We start from the raw sequence: 24337 nt of genomic DNA on the forward strand, positions 1-24337 counted from the left end.
AACACCCCAGAGTACAACCTTCCGGTCTCAGATAGTCTGAAAATTCTGGAGTCACAATTGACCGAAATCTCACACTCGAAGACCATGCGAAAATACTGCAAAGAAAATGTTTCCACTCAATGTGGAAACTTAAAAGGATCAAACCTTTCTTCCCAAGGGAAATATTCCGTAGCCTGGTACAATCGATGGTGCTAAGTCATCTAGATTACTGCAATGCCATTTATGCCGGATGCAAAGAACAAGTCATTAAGAAGCTTCAAACTGCTCAAAACACAGCAGCCAGACTCATATTTGGGAAAACGAAATACGAAAGCGCCAAACCCCTAAGAGAAAAAACTATACTGGCTCCCACTAAAAGAACGAATTGCGTTCAAAGTTTGCACCCTGGTCCATAAAATCGTTCACGGGGAAGCTCCGACCTATATGTCAGACCTCATAGACTTGCCTACTAGGAATGCAAAAAGATCAGCACGCACATTCCTCAATCTCCACTACCCCAGCTGTAAAGGACTAAAATATAAAACTACATATGCATCAAGCTTCTCATATATATGCACGCAACTAAGGAACGCATTACCAAAGACCATAAAAACAATGCTTGACCTAACAATCTTCCATAGACTACTGAAACCTGAACTGTTCAAGAAGGCCTACCATAACGATCCATCTCATTTACAAAATAATTAGACTTTACACGATATAGACAAAACGGAACTCTTGTCATTTGACTGTTTAACCTCATTGCTAGTAATGAAAGCCACACAATATGTACTACCACTATCTCTTATGCTGAAAATGATCTCTCTTAAGCCGAGGACCAACTTATGTCACAATTCACTCTACCACTCAGAAACCTCTATGCAATACCATAATGTATTCTTCTCTACCATGTAGGTATACACCTAATGCAAAACCATTTGTAACACTCAGAAACCTCAATGCAATATCATAATGTATTCCTCTTCACCATGTATGTATGCACCTTAATGCATTACCATTTGTAACTCTGTACCCGTAAATGGCGATCGCCATCACGGCATAATGTAAGCCACATTGAGCCTGCAAATTGGTGGGAAAATGGGGGATACAAATGCTACAAATAAATAAATAAATAAAATTTCAGCGTGAGAAATAAGGTAATAGTGTGTTAACGTTCGTTAGTGATAGAGTTACTGAAGCAGTCAGGTATAGACAGTTCAGATCTGAACCTCAGCTTATGAGCCATCTTAAACAGGGCCTCTGCTAGATCAAACTCAATTTTGAGTAAGGTTGCAATGGAAACCAGAGAAAAAAGGGGCTTCTTTTTTGGCTAGAAAAAAAATGTATTGAGGCCACAAAAAGAAAACTCAGTAACTAGAAATTGCTGAGGCAGAACGAAACACAACAACAGATATCTTTGGGATAACTCATCCATGCATTTCAGAAAACATAAAATAATTGAGCATTTCTTGAGAGAATGATCAGGAGGGCATATATAATCCCCAGGAAACATTCTCAGTCTTTCTGAGCTCTGAGAAAGCTGGGCAAAAACAAATGGGAGACAACCCACTGCAGAATCAAATCAGACAGCACAACAGCAGCAGTGAACCAGGAAGGATGAGTAGACAAGAGTTCATCCAAACAAGTCTTTATTGAAAACAGACCCAACCCCGGCCAAGTTCAGACAACCTTCATCAGGGGTCACACAGGTTTCCAAAAAAATCACAGGTACTTAGTACAAATGCTTCAATTCCTGCATGGAGAAGTCCTCAGTTCAAGTGCCAAAAATCAGAACGAGCTGATGAAGGTTTGTCTGAAACTTGGCCAGGTTGGCTCTTGTTTCCAATAAAGACATGTTTGGATGAACTCTTGTCTACTCCTAAGAAACATAAGTGTTGCCATACTGGGACAGTGGCCAATCCAGGTCACAAGTACCTGGCAAGATCCCAGAACAGTAAAATAGATTTAATGCTGCTCATCCTGGATCACTGCTGCTGTTATGCTATTTGAGAAAGCTGACCTGTTTTGACATCATTGGATGACAACATCCACTTGTGTGGCTGATTATATCCTGCTTGTTGACAGAGGAACACAAATCTCAAAGTCTATATTCATTAAAAGAGGGAACAAAACAGAGCTCCTTTTCACAGAATCCGTCTTCCAAGTATTTACCACTGACCCTAAGAAAACAAGTGTCCAGTGCTGAACTCACCAAAGTATCAGAGAAGCCAGAACAGTCTCATGATAGCAACACAGAGGTCAATATTAAAAATGAACTATGTGGCTAACCAGATTTAACCACATAAATTGTAAGAGTTGTACGTTTTTGAGCTGGCCAGCACACGATTTTAGGCTGGGCATCTTGATGACCAGACAAATGTTGTTTAACCATTTCTTCTCCTGCCAAGCCGAATGGGGGGGGGTTACCAGAAGAACAAAGCTGGAAGCAGCACGGCAGCTCTATCTCTGTTCCTGCAATTCTGAATTGCTGGCCCCTTTTTGACTGAGCACCCCTCTCCCCCCACAGTGCAAGGGCTATTGAGAGCATTTATAGACTGGTACCAAGCAGAACTAGATCAGAGAGCAGCAATATTCAACTACAATCTGCCTATTTTTATCCATTTAAGGAGGACCACATAATAGCTGGGTGTAACCTTAAATGGATAGTTTAGGACCAAATATGTAGCTGAAAATACACTTAAAAATTTCAGATAACTTCTCGGATATCTTTAAGCAGCACATAATTTAGTAATATTCTAATACAGAATAACTGTCTATTCTACAGATAAGATTGTAAGGGTCAATTAGGCACTTTTGACTTGGGTGAAAATAGACTTGCCCCAACTAAATCAGCCCAGTCGAGGTTAGTAGATGTTTAAGCAGCTCCGAATGCAGCGGTTTGCAGAGATTAGAATGGAGTGCACTGTCATTCCTTTATCTATGTGACTTTACTTCTAGAAGCTTTTTTTGCTGATGTAGAAACATACTAAATGTTACTATATTTTACTATTTCAAAATGGTCTTTTTAAAGACCTCCAGCCTACCTTTTTGGTAGCTGTCTATTTTTTATGCTTGTATCCATTAATGTAAGACTCTTGAGGCAGGCACTAGCCGAAACACAGAGCCATGTTGAGTCTCTTATGAAACAAGAGTGCTTTGTACAGATCAAGGACATTTTGTGTCAATAAAGTATTGTGTCATCTCAAGTCCCACTGCCTGCTGAGTCTTCTTTCGTCTCCCACTTCCTTGTCTCCTAAGCAGCAGAAAGAACACATGTACTTTCAGAATGCATACACCTTTTGTCGTATAGAAAAGAGGTATCTGGAGATGAAGGTGGAAAGAAAAGGGGGTGCTTTGGGAGTGCACTTGGAAAGTACATACGATCATTACAGTTTTAAAAAGCCTATACATAGAGAAATGTTGCTGGCATGCTTACCCTATCACATCATTTCACACCACAGGGACCTCAAATACATAATTTCAGCTACACAACAACCTACTCTTCAAGCAAATGGGTACACTGTGCTTGAAAATTTCCTGACATATCATACAGTGAAAAGTGCACACAAAAGTGGTCAATGAAATCCCCTTGCTGAAAATGCATCCTTACGTACAAGTTACACATTTGCTGGGAAGTGAAGGATTCTGGTAATAAAACAAGTTGACTTACCCTCTCCAGTCTGCTCTCATCCATGGATTTAGAATACTCCTTCAGTTTGTACTCTTCCCTCTCAATATGAGAGCTTTCAATATCTGCAGACAGGTGAGGCATGTTTGTTACCCAAGCCACAGTGCGCTCAGAGGCTGGGGTCACAGGGTTCAAGGTAGCCTGCGTGTGTGATTGCTGTGAACAAGAAGAATTTGATTACTAAGAAATGTTGAATAACACTCAGTAACATTCAATAACCCTAGAAAATGTCACCAACCACCTCAAAGGCATCTTTATTGAGGCCTCCAAACAGACAGCACTAAGTCCACATCTATATTGGCCTCCTTACACATACCACTAACCACTGTTATTCTCACTGAACTCCTCATACACAACAACCTCAGACACCTTCACTGACCTTCTCACCCCAGACACCAGCACTGAACTCCTCATACACATCACCACCTGCAGACATCTTCAGAACCCCCTCCTAACACCACTAACCACAGGCACCTTCCTAAATCTTCCCACTGATCTCAATAACCCCAGACATCTATACTGACTTATGCACTGAAATTAGTAGTTTTAGACAACTTTGCCGACCTAATCCAACACACTATTAATCCCAGACAACTGTATTCACCTTACTATTCTGAGACACCAGCCTTGATCTACCTATTAACCTTATTAACCCCAGATGCCTTCACAGGCCTTCTCACACACACACCCCCTTCTAACCTCAGACACTCAATGACCTCCTCACACATATCACTAACCCCAGGCACTTTCACTGACCTCATCATACACTCCAGTACCTGCATACACCTTCACAGATCTCCTCCTGACACTATGACCCTCACCTTTCCTACTCAATGATCTCACAGAGAGACACTTTCACTGAGTACATCCTGCACACCACTAACTCTACAGACCTCCACTGACATCCTCATATGTAGCAGTAGCCCCATATACCATTAACCGTGATAGTTTTGCTAACCTCATTTTGATACCATAAACCCAGGATACCTTCTCTGAGCTCCTCCTGACATCAGTAACCCCCAACTCTTCTTGCACACCATTAAATCCAGACATCATTGATATACTGACCTCACAAACCCAGGATACCAACACTGACCTATACACTGAGATTTAACCACAGACACCTTCCGTGATATCTTCTAAATTATACTATATACTGAGCAACCAGTGACATTGTGTATCAATGACATTACTCTCAGGGAAGAGGTCAGTGAAGGTGTCCGGTGTCCATGGTGTGTCTGAGGAAGTCAGTGAAGGTGTCCAGGGTCAGTGGTGTGTTTGAGGAAGTCAGTGAAGGTGTCTAAGGAAGTCGGTGAGGTGTCTGGAGCTAGTAATGTCTGAGGTCAGCGAATGTGTCTGGATATAGTGGTGTTATAAGTTAAAGTCACTAAAAGTTACATAAGAATAGTCATACTGGGTCAAACCGATAGTCCATCTAGCCCAGTATCTTGGTGTGTCTGTGAGTAGACAGTGGAAGTGTCTGGAGTTAATGTGGTCAGTAGAGGATTAGCGAAAGTGTCTGGGATTCATGGTGTGATGCTGGATATCTGGTTAGAGATAACCAGATAAGTTATCTGAAAGAAAGTCAAGGAAATCTCCAGTTTGAAAATACCCAGTTACAAAGGAAGACAACTTTGTAAACTTAACTCTAGGACAGATATTTTTTTGAGCAGAGCTAACTGGTTAAAATTAACCAGATAGTGCTGAGTATCTGTGTTATCCAGTTAGCATGTAACCATGTCCCTAGCACACCCCCCTTGCCTTCCTCCGCTTCACTGGTTAAAATTATCCAGAGGCCCAGAAAATTAAATGGGATGGTATATTTGGTTATCTCTCAACAAGTGAATAAATCATCTGAATATCAACTATCCTCATAGATTGCCTAGGAATCCACCATAATTCCAATGCACCCTATTCACTTTCTCCTTGCTATTCCTTTCTGCCTTGCCAGTTGTTTTTTTTTCTTCCATCTCATCTGCTTTCAGACCTTTTCTCCTTTATGCCATGATTCTCTTTCTAACTTTTCTATCTTTTGTTCTCATTCCCTTTTGTCTTTTCATGTCTCTGCTTTTGTCCTTCACGTCATATTGGTGCTGCTCTGTTTTTCACCTTTTTATTTTTATTGCCGGTCCCTCACCTGTTTGGTGATAGATGGCTTTAGAGCTGGGGGAACGTCTTTTGTTACGGACTGCTGGCGAGGCCTGGGTGGCCCAAAGGTGGGTTCCGGTGACTGCAGCAGGTTCCCACTGGAGGGCCTCGGCTTGTGTGCAGCACTCACTGTTAGCTGCTGAGATTTTCCGCGTTGTAATGGGGGTGGAGCTGGCTGGTCGGCCCGGCGTTGGGGCCCAATGGTAATCTGGGGCGGGGAGAGCATGTGTTGTAGATTGTCTTGAAGCGAGAGCTGCCTTTTGGTAAACTCTGAGTTCTGACGAGTGAACTCATCACTGTAGCTGTGGCTATGTAGCATGTGTTTACTGGATGAGAGGTCTTCGCTTTTGCTGTAGCCATGGAAAGGGGCGAAGATGTCAGCGTTCGGGTCAGGCCGGTGTGGGGCTGGCCCATCAGATGCCATATGGAACAGCGGGTTTTGGAAGGAGAGGGGAATCCTGAGCTGCTGTGCAGACAGTCCGTCTGTCGTCACCCCCATTTGACTTAGCCGCAGACCAGCTGCGATGCTGGAGCCGCTCCCCTGAGAAAGGCGGCTGGGCCGCAGCCCCACCGCCCCTGTAATGGATGCCTGACTGCTGTTCAGCATGTCACCCACGGTCTGCAGGTTGGAGATACTATTCATACGGCTGTCCTGCAGGTCAAGCATGGAGACGCTCTTGTTCACGCTCAGCATTTTCTGGTCAGGCTCTGTAATATCTGAGCTGCTGGTGCAGTAGGCTGGTGAGGAGCGTTCCAACGGAGGGCGGGTGACAAAGAAGACATCCTTAGAGGCTTTGTCCTTGGTAGGGGAAGGAAGCCGGGTCATGTCGATGGAGCTACAAAGAAGGGATGAACAGGAAACATCAGAGAGGTGCAGCGAATGATTTTCTTCTATGTTTTCAAAGTCCATGGGTACTTTAGCCCAGGGGCTTTGCACCTGTTTTGAAAGCCTACTTTTGGTGACTAAAGTATTTACAGGCATCTACTTTTTCTGTAGGCACCTTTTTCTGCAAAAACAGTGGGAGAAATTTTATAAATCATTTTCTATGTGTCAAACGTGTTTTACAGTTGAAATAGGTCTTTAAAAACCATGCATGGCCAAATACATGTATACAAATATGCTTGCTGACAAGACTGTGCATACTTTTACATGACTGTGTACAGGCACTCCCATAGGTGTAATTTGGGTGGCACAGCAACAGAGTTGCGATGCACGTGCATATTTTATTTAAAAAAACAAGAGTACAGAGAAATTAGTTCTTACCTGCTAAATTGCTTTCCTTTAGTCCCTCCGGACCGGCCCAGAATGTGACTGATGGGTTGTGCACACCTTCCAGCAGGTGGAGACTCAAAACTCTGACTCTAGAGAGAGCCAATAAGAGTCCTGGCTAACTGGAACTAGACTCAGTAGTATCATCATATCAAAGCAGAAGAAGCAAAGGAACCCTATTCTGTGCAACCGGGAGACTTGAGCAGCTACCAAGGACATACCATCAATGAGCATGTGCTTCTTGCTTAATGTGCTAAATGCTATAGTAAACATAATTGCTGCATATTTGTAGTCTTTCTTTTGTTTGTTTAATTTTTTTTTTTACAACGAATCAGCAAATGCGCAAAGCAGCTCTACCGAAAACTGCTAATCAAAACATAAAACCAATCTTCATCACATCAGATACTGAAAGGGAGGGATCTGGGCTGGTCCGGAGGGACTAAAGGAAAGCAAATTAGCAGGTAAGAACTAATATCCCCTTCCTTAGCATCCCTCCGGACCAGCCTAGAATGTGACTGATGGGAAGTATCAAAGCAGTAAGGTTATGGGAAGGACCCAAGCAAATCCTGCTGAACATTTGCACCAAAAATAGCTTTCTGACAAAACTGAAAATCCAACCGGTAATGTTTAGAAAAGGAATGCAAGGAGGACCATGTTGCTGCCTTACAAATTTCCAAAGGCGGCATTAATAGGCGCTCTGCCTGTGATGCAGCTTGGCCTCTGGTAGAATGGGCTTTCACGCCTTCTGGTATAGGTTTCCCGGAGAGAAGGTAAGCTGAAGCAATCATCTCTTTAAGCCACCTGGAGATGGTGGGTTTAGACGCCACCAAACCTTTCCGGGACCCCCCAACCAGCACAAACAGACGATCTGTACGTCTTAAATGCCCCCGTAGCCTTCAAATAATGCTTCAGAACCCTCCTGACATCCAAATACCGCAGATGTCGTTGATCCTCCAAACCAGAGGAAGAACCAAGAACAGGCAAAACCACCGACTGGAACAAACCGCAACAAGACCTTAAGGAGAAAGGAAGGAACGGGGCGCAAAACTACCCACTCCTTAGAGAATTTGAGAAATGGAGATTGACAAGAAAATGCTTGCAACTCCATACTCTTCTAGCTGAGGCAATAGCCACCAAAAATACTGTCTTAAGCATCAAATCCTTCAGAGAGCAAGAAGCCAAGGGCTCAAAGTAAGAACCGAGAGAACCAGATTCAGATCTTGGTGGATTTTCAAGGCATGGTGTTTAGATTGTGCCATTTCGCGCTTCGGTGTCTGAGATTTTGGATTTTTTGCAACACAGCTTTAATAAAGGCCTGGCGCTAGCTTCTCTTAAAGTCCATATTGTGGTGCTTGCTTGTTTTTAGGGGCGTGTTCAGGGAAAGGCCGTAGCTAGTCACTTGGATATCTCAGTTTCTCCAAGGAGCGAGTCTCCTTTGGTCTCCTTCTAGGGCCATCTTTCTGTTTCGGGATCTGAATCCCCAGAATCTGAAGTAGTGAGGCAGTTTGGCGTTGAGATTTGAGGCAAACAGATCCATGCCCCCAGCAATCTATGACTGCTTGAAATGGCTGTTGCCTCGAGAGACCATTCTCCCGGACGCCGAGAGGGTGACGATCTGCTCAACTCATAAGCTGCGCTGTTTCCTGTTCCAAGAGGCGACTCCTTGTTCCGCCTTGCCAGTTAATATAAGCCACTGCTTTGGCATTGTCTGACAGAATGCGTACTGATTCGCCTAGAAACAGAGGACGAAATGCCTCCAATGCCAGCCAAACTGCCCTGGTCTCCAAGAGGTTGATCGAACAGGAAGCTTCCGGCCGAGACCACAGACCCTGTGCATAATGGCCTTGGCAATGGGCTCCCCAGTCCCTGAGGCTGGCATCTGTTATGACTTCTATCCACTGTGGCGGATCCAGAGGCATCCCCTTGGTCAGGTTGGACGTCTGAAGCCACCACCAGAGGCTGCCACGCTCCCGAGCCCTCAGCAGCAACCTCACCTGCAGGGAATCTTTATGCGGGGACCATCTGGACAGAAGAGACTTCTGGAGAGATCTCATGTGTGTGCCCTAGCCCACGGCACTGCTTCCACTGTCGCTGCCATGGAGCCCAACACTTGAAGATATTCCTCTGCACACGGAACTGGCCTGCGTAAATGTCGCGTTCCCGAGGACCTTGGCATTCTGTCAGGCTTCTTCCCCGGGAGCACTGGGTTCGTGAGTCCTTGGGCCACTACCGTGGAGCGGCAGTGGCAGGCAAGGTCACCTTCAAGGTAGAGACGAGGCAAGACTGGACTGGAACCCGGGACTGGAGGTCTGCACAGGAATACACAGGACTGGAACGCACCGGACGGGTGCGCACTGGAGTGGAGCCCGCTGGACTGGAACACACTGGAGTGGGGCCCACTGGACTGGAACACACTGGAGTGGAGCCCGCTGGACTGGAACACACTGGAATGGAGCCCACTGGACTGGAACCCACGGGACCGGAAGCTGCTGGACAGGAACACACTGGACCTAGGCTTCACCTACGCTTAGCCACCGTTCCCCGAGGGTTGAGCCCTCAGGTTCGGGCGGCCGGCAGGGCTTACAGGAAAACCGGAACTGGAACTGGCAGGCAGGAACAACAGGAGTCAGGATACAGAAGTGCCCCCAGGCACCTAGGCGAAAGCAAGGCAGACAGGCAGGGAAGAGGACACGGGAGCTACATACAAGCTAAGCTCAAGGGAATGGGAATGACAGCTACGCTTGCCAGAGGAAGGGTTAGACTGGAGCTACAGTAGCTAACAGATAGAAAGGAGAGAAATGGCTGCAGCATCAGCCACTGACCAACCTCAGACAGGGAGCAGCACCACTGCACAGGGATAACAGAAAGGCTAGAAGCCCAAAGAGAATAATAAACACAGAAAGGCTGAAAGCCTGCAGGTCAGAGAGATACATCCAGAAAGGCTAGAAGCCCACAGAAAGGCTGGAAACTCCCAGGCCGCAGTAATACACCCAGAAGGCCTGGAAGCCCACAGGTAAAAGGGATATACGCAGATAGACTGGAGGCCCTCAGAGCAATGGGCACAGAAGAGCTGGAAGCCCACAGAGCAATAGACACAGAAGGGCTGGAAGCCCACAGAGCAACAGACACCCTGAGCCAGAAGGCAAGGCCCACAGGTGATAGTAACTCGCAAAGCAGAAGGGCTGGAAGCCCACAAGAAAAGACAAGGAAAGCTAACTGTGCAAACAGCACACTAACCTTGGGACCTAAGGCACTGTGGAGGCATTGGCAATGCAAAGGCAAAGGCTGCAGTCTCTAAGTGCTTAATAAAGCCCTTCAACATCAAAGGCACAGCTGCAGCAATCTCTAAGCAACTACGGAGGCTGTTCAGGCACAAACCACAGAGCAGGCAGAAAGCACAGTGAAACACAGAGAGGCTTCCCACACCCAGGTGTAGTAGAGAAGCAATTGGAGTCATGCAGGAAGCAGCCAGCACAGAGAGAGAGAGAGAGAGAGAGAGAGAGAGAGAGAGAGAGAGAGAGAGAGAGAGCTAACCCAGGCAAAACCCACAGGTGCAGTATAGTGAGGCAATTAATGTCATGCTGCTGGATGCAGCCAGCACAGAGAGCCAGAGCTAGCTCAGAAAGGACAGACAGAAGAAACAGGAGCCAGCTAGGAAGCTGACCCCCAGGAATAAGGTAAGTCTGAGGGTGGTCACGGCCACAGACGTGACAGTAAAAAAGCCTGAATTTGGGCTGGTGTCGAAGGAAGACCCATAGGTAGTTGAGTGACTGAGATGGAACCAGATGGCTTTTGAGAGAGCTGACTACCCAACCAAGGGACTGCAGAAACTGAACCACTCAAGCAGTTACCTGGAGACTCTCCTGGTACAATTTCGCTCCAGCGTAGGGATGAACCGAAATACTGTCCTTCCTGAGAGACACAGCCACGACCACCATAATCTTTGTGAACGTGCGAGGAGCCGTAGCAAGTCTGAAGGGAAGAGCCCAAAACTGGAAATGCTGGCCCAAAACCACAAAACAAAGAAAACACTGATGCAGAGGCCGAATCAGAATGTGCAAATATGCCTCCGTCAAGTCTAGTGCGGTCAAAAACTCTCCGGATTTGACCACCACTCTGGCTGACCAAAGCGTCTCCATACAAAAACTGGTGACCCTGAGGGCCCGACTGACCACCTTGAGGGCCAGATTCGAATGGAAAGATCCCTTTTTCTTCGGGACAAGAAAGTAAATGGAATAATCTCTGAGGAAGGAACTGAACAAATAGCCTGTAGCTCGATAAGCCTTTTTAGAGTATCCCGGATTGCGTCCGCCTTGAGATGAGACCGACAGAGAGACTCCAGAAAGGCGTCTGGAAGATGCCACACAAACTTTAAGGCGTACCTGTCTCGATTAACCTCTAGTACTCACTGATCTGAAGTAATCTGTGCTCAACTCCAATAGAACTGTGTTAACTGAGCTCCCACAGGAATTAGAGGCTGGACCCAAAAACCTCATTAGGCAGGATGGGCCGTGGATGGGAAAGAATGTCCTAAATCTTTGCGTCCTCTGCGAGCCCTCGAAAGGACTGATTTCTCTGAAAGAATTGAGACTGCTGAAGTGGAGCCACTCTACCTGGTCTATACCGGCTAAAATCTTGACCCCGCCCTCAACCAGCCAGCGGAGTATGACCAGACCCCCTAGGCCTGTCCTCAGGAAGTCGAGGCACTTTAGTATCCCCTAGACTGCGGACCAACTTGTCTAATTCTTCTCCAAAAAAATAGGACCCCCAAAATGGGGACTTACTCAACTTTGACATAGAAGCTGCATCTGAGGATCAACCCTGCAGCCACAGCAAGCGCCTTGTGGCTACACCTACGGCCATGGACTTAGAACACACTCTTAGCAAATCGTACAAAGTATCCACCAAGAAGGCGGAAGCCATCTCAATCTTAGCCACTTTGGCATCTATCAAACCAAAATCATCCGAAGCTCTTTCCAAAACCCTCTTAGACCAGCGGAAACAAGCTTGAGCTACCAAAGAACCACAGACAGCTGCCTGAACTGCTAAAGCAGAGACATCATAACTGCTCTTTAGGAGAGCCTCCATACGTCTATCCTGAATGTCCTTAAGAGTCGTGCCTCCATCCATGGGGACTGTATTTCTCTTAGTAATGGCTGAGATCACCGCATCCACTACTGGAGGCTTCAGAAGGGACTTGTCTGAATCCTGAACTGGATAGAGACGAATCATAGACCTAGCGAGCCGGAAAGGAGAATCTGGCACATCTCTCTGTGCCTGAATAATATCACTAATATCCTGGTGCATGAGAAAAGTCTTACCTTCACCAAGAGAGTCACCTTAAAGCCTTCCACAGCCATGGGAACTTCTTCCTCAAAACGCAAGGTAGAAGAAACCAAAGACATAAGCTCCTGCTTTGTGAAAAATTCTGACTACTGAAGGGTTCTCACCTGGCAAGGAAGACTCTGCACCTGAATCCCCTGGACCAGGATCCTCAGAAAGCAAACCATCTCTAAAAAAGCGCTCTCCAGAGAGGACATCTCCTGATCTGGCTCTGATACAGATCTTCTTCTGGATCCCAGGACACCCTTGGATGCTTGGCTGAGACCACCTTTCTTTCTGAACACCCACCTAAGGGAGAACCTGATGTCTGCAACAAGAAGGCCTTGTACATCTGCTGGACAAACTCAGGAGAGAATCCCCCTGCAGTAGCCCTGTTTGCATCGATGGAGCTAATTCTGAGTGCTTCGGTGCCTGAAGCGGCTGCTAAGCAGGCCACTCCTCTACCATAGATTGCGCAGACAAAATGGCAACAAAATGGGAGCTGGCGTCTTATCCTTACCGGCCCTGGCGTCCAGCAGCGCTGCGGATGCCAAAGAGGGCATGGGGAAAGAAGGACCGGCCTCCTCTGATAACCCCACAGCAGTGCAGTATTTACAGATAACGCTTGCTCCGAGTTCCCGCCATTGACTAACTACACAACTGCGGAGTTTCTCTGCCATCGCACCCTTCCCACACAGCGCTGAAGCTGTTATCTGGAAAGCTTTTTTTTTTAAGCGGGACCATGATAGCAATTGGAGCTACAACAATACAAAGCAGTACCGCCACAACACAGGCCGAAACAGAGCTGCCCTGCTAGTTCGCGCCTGATTTCTGTTCTTTTCTTTGAAACACGGCTGCCTCTCCCAGACCTCAAAACACTCTCCCCCCCCCCCCCCCCCCCCGAAGAGGTTGAGGCAAGCTCTCAGGACACTGCAATTCCCTCCGTAAGGGGAACTAAATGGGAGGAAGGGGGGGGGGGGACCCAGCCACCCAAGTTTGGCACCTCGGAGACTAAAGGAGACCCCCCGGGGGCCTCAGCCTCCAAGCAAGAGACACCGGTGCACAGAATAATAAAGGCTAACAGACACATAGAATGTAAAACATAAACTACACTTACACTACTCTATTATTATTATTATTTTTTTTAAACGAAGAAGAAAATTGAGAAAAGAGACTAAAGGGCTCACTACTTTCCACCTGCTGGAGACTGATAATACTGAGTCTAGTTCCAGTTAGCCAGGGCTCTTATTGGTTCTCTCTAGAGTCAGAGTGTTTAGTCTCCACCTGCTTGGAGACCCATCAGTCACATTCTGGGCTGGTCCAGAGGGACTCTAAGGAAGCACACATTTACACCTTCTTCAAAGCTACTAGAGCTAGTTCTGGGTGCCTATGTTGCCTTTCGAAAATAGTTGCATTTTGTTATTTCACACAGAGAGGCCCTTCTACTAAATTACCCCCAAGGTGTGCAGATTTGAAAATGCAATCCATGAAGACAATTCTATATTCTGGTGCTGCATGCTGAGAGCCAGTTTTATAACAGCATCTGTGCACCAAGACACAGTAACAGAATACTAGTTTACATCTGCACTGACAAACTGCAGATGTAAATGGACACACCTAAGTGCACCATGCAACGCATGTAACTTAGAGCACTCTACAAATTATGCATGTAAGTTGGAGACATGCTCATGCCCTGCCCATATATCTCCCATCCCATGCTCCACCCATGTGTATGCCCCCTTGCAGTTACATGCTAAGGCACTTAGATGCGCTACCTTATAGTATAGTGTGTAGTGAGATTGTATGTGTGTCAATTGCCCTGTATGTGCATAATATTCCTCCCTGATCTACATATGCACCCAAGCTCACCTACTTACTTTTAGTTGTGTAAGGGCTGGAGAATTTTCAGATATTCAATCCACCCAAGTAAATGGCTTCTGTAAACTGTTGCCCCCAATGGCATAACTACATTAAAGTGCAGAGTGGGTGTAAATTGTTTATAAGCAGATTATGAGAGGTCACTTTAAATGCCATTTATGCAAATAAATGAGAAATATAGTCTTACCTGCTAATTTTCTTTCCTTGAGTTTTACCAGACCAGTCCAGGCGTGTGGATTGTGTTCCCCTAACAGCAAATAGAGATAGAGAACAAAAGACTGAGTTTCACCTTATAAGGGTAATGTGCAATCTGCTTCTCTCCAGTATTTTCTTGTATCAAAGCTTAACAATCCTCCCTAAGTACAGCAACATGCAGGGACTGAAGAATTGCACCTAGAACTAAAAAAAACAACACCTAATACAAGCGCTGACCAAAACACTTGATCAACTACTCTTCCATTCACCTACCATGTTGTGTAACAGACAGGATTTGTGACTGGTCTGGCGGGACTCAAGGAAAGAAAATTATCAGGTAAAAAGACCAAATTTCTCCTTTCATGTCATCCTCCAGACCAATCCAGACATGTAGGATAAAAGAAAGCATTGCTTACACCAGGCAGGCCCCTGAAACCAAAGCCCTAAGTACATCTTATATGAAGGTGGCACCCCCTCTCTGGCCCAACCATCAAACTGGTAATGCTTTCTAAAAAAATGCAAGGAAGACCAAATAGCCGCCCTACAAATCTCCATGGCTAAAACCATGGGCACTTCTGCCCAGGATGCTGCCACTCCTTTAATGGAGTGAGCCTTAAGGTCCCCTGGAACAGCACTTCCCTTAAGGATATAAGCAGATGATACTGCTTCTTTGATTTATTTTGCTAATGACAATTTAGTCACTGCTTCTCCTTTCTTCAGACTGCCAAAGAGAATAAACTATCTGTCCAACCTTCGAAATTCATGTGTGACCTCCTAAATATATAATCAGAATCCTACTCTTATTCATACAATGCAGGAGATGCAATTCTGCTTCACAGTCATCCTTCCTAAAGGATGGCAATGAAATCAACTGGAAAGAACCATCCGGAGTGACACTCCTGCCTCTGCAAACTCTATAAAAGATTGCTTGCAAGACAATGCCTGCAACTTCAAAATTCTCCTTGCTGAACAAATGGCCACCAGAAAACCACCTTCAGCATAGGATCCTTTAATAACGCTCTGCTTAGAGGCTCAAAGGGGGATGTGATAATGCTCCTGGCATCAGGCTGAGATCCTAGACTGGTAGCAGCCACTGCACCAGCGCCGAAACTCCATCGCTCCTCTAAGGAACCGAACCGCATTCGAGTGACGGCCCAATAGAACACTTTGAACATGACCTCAAAAACAGGCAAGGGCCCTCCACCTGCATTTTCGGTAAGCTAACTGTGAGCCCTTTCTTAGTCTCTCCTGGAGAAAGGACTGGCTGAACAGCAACCCTAATTGAGAGGCTACCATCCCAAACTCTCGCATAGGCTAGACATGGATTCTGCGTTCAAAGCAGCACTAAGACCACTTTGGTAGTATAACCTTTATAGTTTATTACCAAGGGGTAAAAGGGGCGATCAAGGAAGACAAAGACGTAGCAGAGAGATTGAATGAATTCTTTGCTTCGGTCTTCACCGAGGAAGATTTGGGTGGGATACTGGTGTCTGAAATGGTATTTCAAGCGGACAAGTCGGAGAAACTTACTGACTTCACGGTAAACCTGAAGGACGTAATGGGGCAGTTCAGCAAACTGAAGAGTAGCAAATCTCCTGGACCGGATGGTATTCATCCTAGAGTACTGATAGAACTGAAAAATGAGCTTGCGGAGCTACTGTTAGTGATATGCAATTTATCCTTAAAATCGAGCGTGGTACCAGAAGATTGGAGGGTGGCCAATGTAACGCCAATTTTTATAAAAGGTTCCAGGGGAGATCCGGAAAATTATAGACCGGTGAGTCTGACATCGGTGCCAGGGAAAATGGTAGAGGCTAATACTAAAACAAAATTACAGAGCACATCCAAGGACATGGATTACTGAGACCAAGTCAGCACGGCTTTAGTGTGGGGAAATCTTGCCTGACCAATTTACTTCAATTCTTTGAAGGAGTAAACAAACATGTGGACAAAGGGGAGCCGGTTGATATTATGTATCTGGATTTTCAAAAGGCGTTTGACAAGGTACCTCATGAAAGGCTACAGAGGAAATTGGAGGGTCATGGGATAGGAGGAAATGTCCTATTGTGGATTAAAAACTGGTTGAAGGATAGGAAACAGAGAGTGGGGTTAAATGGGAAGTATTCACAATGGAGAATGGTAGTTAGTGGGGTTCCTCAGGTCTGTGCTAGGAATGCTGCTTTTTAATATATTTATAAATGATTTAGAGATGGGAGTAACTAACGAGGTAATTAAATTTGATGATGACACAAAGTTATTCAAAGTCGTTAACTCGTGAGAGGATTGTGAAAAATTACAGAAGGACCTTACGAGACTGGGAGACTGGGCGGCTAAATGGCAGATGACGTTTAATGTGATCAAGTGCAAGGTGATGCATGTGGGAAAAAAGAACCCGAATTATAGCTATGTCATGCAAGGTTCCACATTAGGAGTTACTGACCAAGAAAGGGATCTGGGTGTCGTCGTTGATAATACACTGAAACTTTCTGCTTAGTGTGCTGTTGCAGCTAGGAAAGTGAATAGAATGTTGGGTATTATTAGGAAAGGTATGGAAAACAGGTGTGAGGATGTTATAATGCCGTTGTATCGCTCCATGGTGCGACCGCACCTTGAGAATTGTGTTCAATTCTGGTCGCCGCATCTCAAGAAAGATATAGTAGAATTGGAAAAAGTGCAGCAAAGGGCGATTAAAATGATAGCGGGGATGGGACGACTTCCCTATGAAGAAAGACTAAGGAGGCTAGGGCTTTTCAGCTTGGAGAAGAGACGGCTGAGGGGAGACATGATAGAGGTATATAAAATAATGAGTGGAGTGGAACAGGTGGATGTGAAGTGTCTGTTCACGCTTTCCAAAAATACTAGGACTAGGGGGCATGCGATGAAACTACAGTGTAGTAAATGTAAAACAAATCGGAGAAAATGTTTCTTCACCCAACGCATAATTAAACTCTGGAATTTGTTGCCGGAGAATGTGGTGAAGGCGGTTAGCTTGACAGAGTTTAAAAAGGGGTTAGACGGTTTCCTAAAGGACAAGTCCATAAACCGCTACTAAATGGACTTGGGAAAAATCCACAATTCCAGGAATAACATGTATAGAATATGTTTGTACGTTTGGGAAGCTTGCCAGGTGCCCTTGGCCTGGATTGGCCGCTGTCGTGGACTGGATTTTGGGCTCGATGGACCCTTGGTCTTTTACCAGTGTGGCATTACTTATGTACTTATCATAGTGGTGCACAGTTCTAAAAACAAAGCAAGGACAGAAAAGAACTCCACTGTTTATAGGAAAGGTTCAAAATCATAAAACCAGGGCAGAAAAGGTAGCTGTAGAGGCAAGAATGGAGGGGAGAGAGGAAAATTAAAGGAAGTTGCGGGACCAATGGGGAAAGACGGAAAAGTCCTCATGTAATATCAAACACTTGACAAAACAGCCAGGTTTTTAAGGCAACTTTGAACTTCTTGTAAGACAATTCAGCATGGACTGGAAGCGGCATAGAGGTCCAAAGAGAAGGGGCTGCAAAAAAGAAAATTAGGTGCTGAGTGAACTCAAGCTGGGTAAAAAGGGGGCTGGGGAGTCATAAACGGTGATCAGTTATACAGCCAAGAAGGTGTGTTGGAGAGTAAGGAATAATGAGGCTAGATAGGTAAAGAGAATATTCAATCAAAATGCTTCAAAGGTGACAGTAGGAGTCTTAAACATTAACTGTTTATTGATTGGGAGCCAGTGTGATTTGATGAAGAGAGGAGAAATGTGGTCATATTTTCGAGCAAAGTATAGTAGTTTAGTAGCGGTGTTTTGAAGTGTCTGCAGTCTCCTAACATTTGAGTGGGAACAGCCAATATAGGCAATATTACAATAGTCAATTCTGGTGGCAAGCAGAGAAAGAACCAAAAAATGAAAAGTATCATCATCAAAAAACCTTCGAACTGAGTGGAGCTGATGGCAAATGAAAAAAATCTGTTTTACATAACCCTGAGATCTGGTGGGAGAAGGAAAGTTGCGAGTCTAACATAATACCTAGGTAGCGGAAAGAGTCAACTGGATAGATATTTTGCCAAAAAGAGTCAGGGGTAACAAAGTGGGGTTAAGACCACCAGTAAGCCAGCATGCTACTGTTTTAATCTAATCTATGTGAAGTAAGCCAGTTGGAGATAAGAGAAAGGCAACACTAGTGGTTGGATGGCCGGTGAAGTTGGTTGGTGGTCTAGATCAAGAGAATATCATCAGCATAAAAGTAAAATGAAATTCCAGTGGATTGAATAAGCATCGCTAATGGGCTCAAGAATAGGTTGAAAAGAAGGGGGAAATAATAGACCTCTGCATGACCCCACAGCCAAGTGAATGCAAAGAGGAAGAGGAACGGTTAGCTAGGAAAGATGTGAACCAGACAAGAACAGTACCTGACACACCAAATGACCTAGACAGGAAAGCAGGAGAGAGTGATCAACTAGATCAAGAGCTTCTAGGTCAAGTGAGAAAGCAAGAACCATAGAGAAAGGAGATATAAGAGAGAAGGGAGACAGGTCTTCCATCACTACTGATCCCTGAGCCAAAAGTCCTTTCCCTTGAGGAAGCCTGAGGCTTTCTCCAATCCTCAGCATGTCCACAAATCATGGCCTTCTGGGCCAATTTAGAATGAAGAGAATGGCCAGTCCTGGGTACATCGCAATCCTCTGTGCCAACCTGCTCAAAAGAAGCCAGGGGGAATATGTACAGGACTCCCTCCCAAGGACACGGCTGCAGCAGGGCATCTATACCTTCTGAATCCCTCTCTTTCCTCTGACTGAAGAAATGTGAGGCCATCAGGTCCAAAGGAGGTCTGTCACAATAGTTCTGAATGTCTGAGGAAGCCTTTTTCTCTCAAAGTCCTCTTCTCTAGTTGCTGAGAAAGTCTGCCTGAACATTTTGGGCTCCCACAGTATGAACCACGGACAAGGCTTTCAGCTGGTCCTCAGCCCCTCTGAATAAGAGAGAGACCTGTGCCACTGCTGCACTGTTCACACTGCACTCTTTCCTGGCCATTGAAATACACCGCTGCTGTGACGTTGTTGGAAAGATACAGACTGCTCTGCCTCATACCAGTCACTCAAAGGCCTGCAGAACCATGCAAATGGACCTTGTTTCCAGCCTGTTGATCAACCAATGATCTTCCGATGCCAACCAGTGACCCTTGGCCATTTGACTCTGACAATGATCTCCCAAACTGATTAGGCTGGCATCCATTGTCACCTCTAGCCAGTCTGTTGGCTCCAGATCTATGTCCTACTTCAAATTCTGAGACCGTAGCCACAAGCCTAAACTGGCCCTGGCCTCCAGGATATCTTGGTGACATAACTCTGATCTTGAGTAATCAGTGATCCAGAAGAGACTTCTGGAACAGCCTCATATGGACCTGAGACCACGGAATCATCTTAATCATAGCAGTCATTGAGTCTACAACCTGCATACATAGTCCCATGGTTGAGGCACTTTCCTGCTCAGAAGGATTAGATTGTAAGCTCTGTTGAGCAGGGACTGTCTCATATAGGGTGTCAAATTGTAAACCCAGATATTCCAGACACTGTGAAGACCCCAATTTGCTCTTCCTGACATTCACAATATAACCAAGTCTCTGCAATAGCTGAACTGCCCAGGTAGTCACCCATTTGCTCTCCTCTTCCATCTTCACTCAATGAGCCAGTTGTCCAAGTATGGGTGCACCAAAACACTCTCCTTGCAAAGAGTGGCTACCATTACCTTTGAAAATGTATGTGGAGTTTTGCCAGACCAAAGGGTAAGGCCTGCAAGTAGTAAGGAGACCCCAAGATTGTAAATAGAAGGTACTTCTGATGCTTTTTCCAGATCAGAATGTAGGGATACGCCTCCTAAGAAACTCTCCCTTATGCACTGCTACTATCGCAGAGTGCAAGGTTTCCATTTAGAAATTCAGGATCATTAGCGCTGTGTTTACACCCTTCAGATTCAGAATGGGGCTATACGAACCCTTCTTCTTGGGTACCATAAAATATATCAAATATCTACTTGTATCCCACTCTTCCTTGGGTACAGGAACCACTGCTCTGAGGGTAAGCTGCCTGTCTAATGTGGCCTACACTACTTTTCTCTTACCTGGGGCCCAACAAGGGAAAACCATAAAAGCATCTGCAAGACAGTGGGAAAACTTCAGAGCGTAGCCCCGCGTAATGACATTGAGGACCCACTAGTCTGACATGACCCGAGTCTACTTGAAGAATTGGGACAGCTGTCCCCCTATTTGCTTTTCTGAGGAGAGGATCCCTTACCCATCATTGAGCCCCTCTAGGCCCTCCTGTTGTTTTTGCTTACCTCCCCCCCCCACCCTCTAGCTTTCCGGTCTGCCCAAAACAACTGTTCCCTAGTTAGAAACTGAGAACGTTTAAAGGAGGGCCCCTTGCCCAGGTGATATTGCCTAGCCTCTCAAGTTTGGCTTGCCTGATTTGAGGCTTAGGAATCCCTCTAGGTTGATCCTTGAGCAGCCTCTGAAGCTTGGCCTTCCTCAGATCTTTCACAAGTTTTTCCAGGTCCTCCCTGAACAGAAGTCTCCCCTCAGGGTGTCTACTCAACTGAGTCTTTGAGGTGATGTCCACCTACAGTTCCATAAATACAATAAGCTCCTGGCGGAGTCTGCTACTGCTATGCACCTGGCTGAAGCTCTAACCAAATCATAACAGATGTCTACGACATAAACCAACCTAGATTCCAATCTGGAGGCTTCTTTGGGATCCAACAGCCTGTCCTCCAGCAAGCCTGTGGGAAGCTTCTGAGCCCAATGTAAGCAGGCCCAGGACATGCAGCCACTGCAGAACACTGTCTGCAAGGCCAAAGCCACTACTCCAAAAGCCTGCATCAGCAGTGACCAGAGCTTGCAATTCTATATATCTTTGAGTAGAGCTCCATCTTTTACTGAAATACTGTTTTTTCTGGCCACCACTGTTAACAGAGCATCGACCTTTAGGGTCTTAGCTTCTCCTTCTCTTTGGGGCTAATGGTAGGGTTTACCCATCGCCCTACCTACTCTAAAACTGGCCTCTGGAGTTTCCCATGCTGCAGAAAAAGAGCTATGATTTCCTGGTGGATCTGGAAGGACTTTGTGGGCTTCCTCACTCCCTCCAAGGTTGGATCTTCAGATGCTACTGAGTCCTTCACCAGCTCTTCTGCTACACTGAGCATCTCCAGTAGCTGCATAATCACAAATAGCAGCTCGTTCCTACAGAAATACTGGACTACCAATGGATCATCCCTTTTCAAATAGAGATCTCTTCCTCTCACAAGCCTTTCCTAGTTGCCCTCTCTATGTTTTCCATCCTCCACACTTCCCAGCGTGGAGCCAAGAGATGATGCTACCAACCACTCCTCCTAGTCTTCCATGGGCTCTAGATAAGGTCCCTTGGCTGAAGTCAGGTTAGCAGGGGCATGAGAAGGGCCTTCTGCCCAAAGCAAGTTCATTAAATTGGATGTGTTTGTGTGTGTGTGTGGGGGGGGGATCTCTGACCCTACTGCAACAAAGGTTTCATATAGCAGTAAAACAAATACAGGGGGGGGGGGGGGGGCGAATATCTACTGGAGGATCTCCCCCTCCCCCAGACAACACCTGTAAAGAAAACTGTTTAGCTGCCCACCCAGAGCAGAGCTCCCTCCAGAATCAACCAAGAGAGGTCTGCTGCTGAAAACACATGACTCTCTGACACCAAGATGGCCAGAATCTCATACTGCCAACACTCTCCAGATGCACCACATTGGCCATCTTGAATAAAGGCCACAGAACCTGCAGTCCACAGCAATGCTCCCTCTGACTCACAATCGGATCGGGTCTCTGATACACTGTGGCATACTGTGAAATGCTACAATCCCCCAGCGTAGTCCCCACACCTGAAGCAATACTTTGTGCTCTCTGCCAAGCTGACCGCCTGTGCATGTTTCCGCACAAGCATGCCACTCCTGGCACAGTCATTCTTTAGTCCCAGTCTTACCACTGGCCATCCCAAAGCTCCCAGGACCCTGAACAGGCTAGATTGGAGGCCACCATCTGGTGGAAGCGCTGCCTGTAGGATCTTTTACCAAGATAGGGTTGGGCTCGTTAGGAAATGGACTCCTCCAGCTCTAGGGGGATAAGCTACTCTACAGGTTTCCATGCACCACACTGTCCACCCTCCAGAAGGGCAATCAACTCCCTAGCCAGGTCTCTGCACCCTTCAGGTCAATATCCAGCTGCACAAGTATCCATCTCCCATCTGGAGAGAGAGACATACTGGAGAGAATCAGGCTGCACAGTGGTCCTTATAGGGTGGAACTCAGTATTTTATTCATCTACTGGTAGAAGGGCACAGCCCATACATCTGGTCTGGTCTGGAGAAAGACAAGGAAACGGAGGATGACATCAATATTCAAGATTCATTTGGTGTGCCTGCATGTCAATAGCTTCTTTTTCAAATTTGCACAGACTATACTGGGGAGGGGGGGGGGGGGGAGAATCTTTATAAGTAACATTTGTTAGCCACATTGAACTGATATTTGATGGTGGATAAAGTGGGGATGTAAGTACAATTAAATAAAAAAATTGTATATATGTGTGGAAAATAATCTGAGAAATGTGCAAATGTGTGCTTGCTTTCTGCAGGGTAATTTTCAAAAATAAAGTATGTATAAGTTAGGAAGCCCTTAAAAAATTACCCTCTAAACTGCAGGTCACGCCTGACATATTTATAAGTAGAAGAAATATGGGTGTGTAATATAGTAAATGATGGCAGATAAATACCTGAACGGTCCATCCAGTCTGCCCAACAGTTTTATAAATAATAAAGTGCAAGACCTCTTTATTAGACTCTCACCTGTTCAAGTCTCGAACCATGAAGGATTGTAGATCAGAAGAGGGACCTCGCATGATGATGGGTTTGGGTGGGACCCTCTCACTCTGGTGGCGTGGCTGGCGTTGGATATGTGGATTCCTGAGTGCTAAGCTGATGTCATTGAGGAGGCGGGGCAAAGGACCCAACTTCATCAAGGCTTCCTGGGAGAAACAGATGGAACAGCATAACACATACACTGATTAGTAGGAGATCAAGCTACAAAATGGCACTGAGCACCCAACATAACTGGCCATTTGATAACTGTCTAAGGTGAACCAAGACAGCTAGGTTGTGACTAAGATTCATCTAAATTTAGTTGGATAAATATGCTGGCAGGATTTAGGACACCTATCTCTGTGATCAGGAACAGCTGCAGGTATTATCTGGCTAGTTCAGAAAATCAGTGCTAACCACTAACTTTCTCTCCCCCAACCTCACCCTCCAAGACTATCCACTTTTTGAACAACTAAAGTTAGCCACTTAGACTGACTAGGAGGCCAACATTAGCTGCTCAGCATGGCCAGGCGTTTACATTCTGGGTCTAAATGGCTAAATTGGGGAATTAGCAAGCTAACCTGTTTCAAAAATCAACACCACATACAAATACTGAATGTCTGTATGCATTAACAGGACACTGTACATAAAGAGGCACTAGGTAACTAGATCCATCATGGTGAAAAGTCTTCTCTGATGAGCAGCCACACACAGCCACCTACAGCCTAATATTCAGCGAGTCGGTCAGTGGGTAGATTATCTAGATAACTCCACCTAGATATTCAGCAAGACTTATGATAAGCCCATAGCTGAACATATCCGTATATTTATTTATTAGGATTTATTTACAACCTTTTTCATGAAATTCACCAAAGCCGAACACACATTATAGCATATTTATTTATTTTAAAAAACATACCCTGCCTAATACCTAGGTGGTTTCCAATAATACATACATAATGAAAACAATAAAATAAAGCATCTCCCAGTCCATTATACAG

The 24337-nt window shown here is 45.6% G+C and overlaps 1 protein-coding gene across 3 annotated transcripts in view; it reads right to left on the bottom strand.

The window, feature by feature from the left end:
* SYNGAP1 (synaptic Ras GTPase activating protein 1) overlaps positions 1 to 24337 on the bottom strand; it is a 214023-nt gene that overhangs the window by 33545 nt on the left and 156141 nt on the right. For all 3 annotated transcript variants that reach the window (XM_030197194.1, XM_030197192.1, XM_030197193.1), the window contains 4 exons: positions 23325 to 23503; positions 14473 to 14532; positions 5805 to 6651; positions 3650 to 3823 (listed from right to left, as the gene is read on the bottom strand). In XM_030197194.1, coding sequence (XP_030053054.1) covers positions 3650 to 3823; positions 5805 to 6651; positions 14473 to 14532; positions 23325 to 23503 — 1260 coding nt within the window. The remainder of the gene's footprint in view (positions 1 to 3649; positions 3824 to 5804; positions 6652 to 14472; positions 14533 to 23324; positions 23504 to 24337) is intronic.

This window comes from Microcaecilia unicolor, chromosome 3 (assembly GCF_901765095.1).
Source record: "Microcaecilia unicolor chromosome 3, aMicUni1.1, whole genome shotgun sequence".
NCBI lineage: Eukaryota > Metazoa > Chordata > Amphibia > Gymnophiona > Siphonopidae > Microcaecilia > Microcaecilia unicolor.